General features: G+C 45.1%; 1 protein-coding gene across 1 annotated transcript; it reads left to right on the forward strand.

Moving 5' to 3' along the window:
• Positions 1-5: 5 nt before the first annotated feature.
• On the forward strand, positions 6-2,110 carry LOC104156612 (ADP/ATP translocase 1-like; the record flags this gene model as incomplete). The annotated part of the gene is given in 4 exon segments (XM_009704749.1): positions 6-44; positions 46-571; positions 1,160-1,300; positions 1,656-2,110. Coding segments are annotated over 4 exon segments (864 nt in total), but the record flags the coding sequence as incomplete, so codon positions are not given.

Below are 2,110 nucleotides of genomic sequence, written 5' to 3' on the forward strand. Positions count from 1 at the left end.
CCTTCAACGGGCCGCCGTGCGAGGTCACCCCAGCAATGTCCCTCTTCCCTGCCCTCCCACCCCTCAACCTTCTTCTCCCTACAGGTCCAGCATGCCAGCAAACAGATCACGGCGGAGAAGCAGTACAAGGGCATCATCGACTGCATAGTCCGCATCCCCAAGGAGCAAGGCATCATCTCCTTCTGGAGAGGCAACCTAGCCAACGTCATCCGGTACTTCCCCACCCAGGCCCTCAACTTTGCCTTCAAGGACAAGTACAAGCAGATCTTCCTGGGGGGAGTGGACAGGCACAAGCAGTTCTGGCGCTACTTTGCAGGGAACCTGGCGTCTGGAGGTGCTGCGGGAGCCACCTCCCTCTGCTTTGTCTACCCACTGGATTTCGCCAGGACCCGGCTGGCGGCTGATGTGGGCAAAGGAGTCAGCGAGAGGGAGTTCACTGGGCTGGGTGATTGTATCATCAAGATCTTCAAGTCTGATGGTGTGAAGGGCCTGTACCAAGGATTCAATGTGTCTGTCCAGGGCATCATCATCTACAGAGCAGCCTATTTTGGGGTTTACGACACGGCCAAGGGTAAGAAGTGCATGGAGAAGCGACTGCAAGGGAAGATCCGTCCAGTGAGGGCACTTGGCAGTACAAGGACAAGCAAGGCTTGTCTTGGCACCAGTTCAGGGTGCTAGTGCTAGAATACACACGGGTGTTTCTGAAATGCATTCCTGTGTCCCTCTTAGTGCTAGAATACGCACGAGTGTTTCTGAAATGCATTCCTGTGTCCCTCAACTTGCTGCTCTGAGCAGCACTCTGGGATCTACAGCGTGTTTTCAGACACTTTCCAGTTTCTTTCTCTGTATTAAGGCTTATACAGATGGGCTTGTATGATAGCTTATTACTCATTGCAGCTCATGACATGAGCCTGGGAGGGTTTTGCAGGAGAGACCTTTTGGTCGGGGAGCATGAAGAGGGCTTAAATCCCAAAATCCAACAGTCATACAGACTTGTTTCACTCATGGTACCTGTTAATAGTCAAATATGGATGAAGGGAGAAGTTGCAGGCTTGATTGAGTGACTCCTGGGGTTGGTGGGCGATTGTTCCTTCCACACCCATCTTTCCCACAACCCTTTCCCTCTGTATTGACTCTGCTCATTTGTTCTTGATGACAGGTATGTTGCCCGATCCAAAGAACGTGCATATCGTAGTGAGCTGGATGATTGCCCAGACCGTCACCGCAGTAGCAGGGTTGGTCTCTTACCCTTTTGATACTGTGCGACGTAGGATGATGATGCAGTCTGGCCGAAAGGGAGGTAAGAAGTGCTCCTATGGTGTTCTGGCAGCAGAAAGTCTCTCTTTATTGAGATATGATGGGAGATGCTGGGCAATTTTATGAAAAACTAATGACCTTCTTATTGGAATCCTTAAAAAAAAAAAAGCTATGGCAAGCACATTGCTGGGTATTTCTGTCATCTTCACTTAAGAGGCTGAGAACTGATGTGCTTTGATTTCCATGTGGAGAATTAAAATTACTTTTCATTAATTGATTACTTAATTATAAATTCTTGGCTATACTTTGCTTATTTGTTGTTGTTTTAAATATATGAAAGTTGAAACAGACCTGCTGTATAACTTCAAGCCTTCTGACCTTTATGTCTGTTTCCACAGCTGATATTATGTACAAGGGCACAATTGATTGCTGGAAGAAGATAGCTAAAGATGAAGGATCCAAAGCATTCTTCAAAGGTGCCTGGTCGAATGTGTTGAGAGGCATGGGCGGAGCTTTTGTATTAGTACTTTACGATGAAATCAAGAAATATGTCTAAAACCTAACATCATAATGAAGTTCAATTGTTCTCAATCAACTTTTTTTAAAATATGCTATTGTGATGTAATGGACAACAAAATATTTCCTAGGGAAACAGAACAAAATTTGAGTAACATCTGGTTGAGATGAGGATGCATTAATTTAAAAATTGTCCACTACATCACAGCTACATTTTGTATGAAGATTCCTCCAACATTTGTATTGGAACTTGTGTATATATTATACTTCAAATTTCAGGTAAAACATCTTGTCTAGAGACAAGAGTTAGGTGGTCTATATCTTCAGAAATACCTAT

Source organism: Cariama cristata, unplaced genomic scaffold (assembly GCF_000690535.1).
Source record: "Cariama cristata isolate BGI_N322 unplaced genomic scaffold, ASM69053v1 scaffold7977, whole genome shotgun sequence".
Taxonomy (NCBI): domain Eukaryota; kingdom Metazoa; phylum Chordata; class Aves; order Cariamiformes; family Cariamidae; genus Cariama; species Cariama cristata.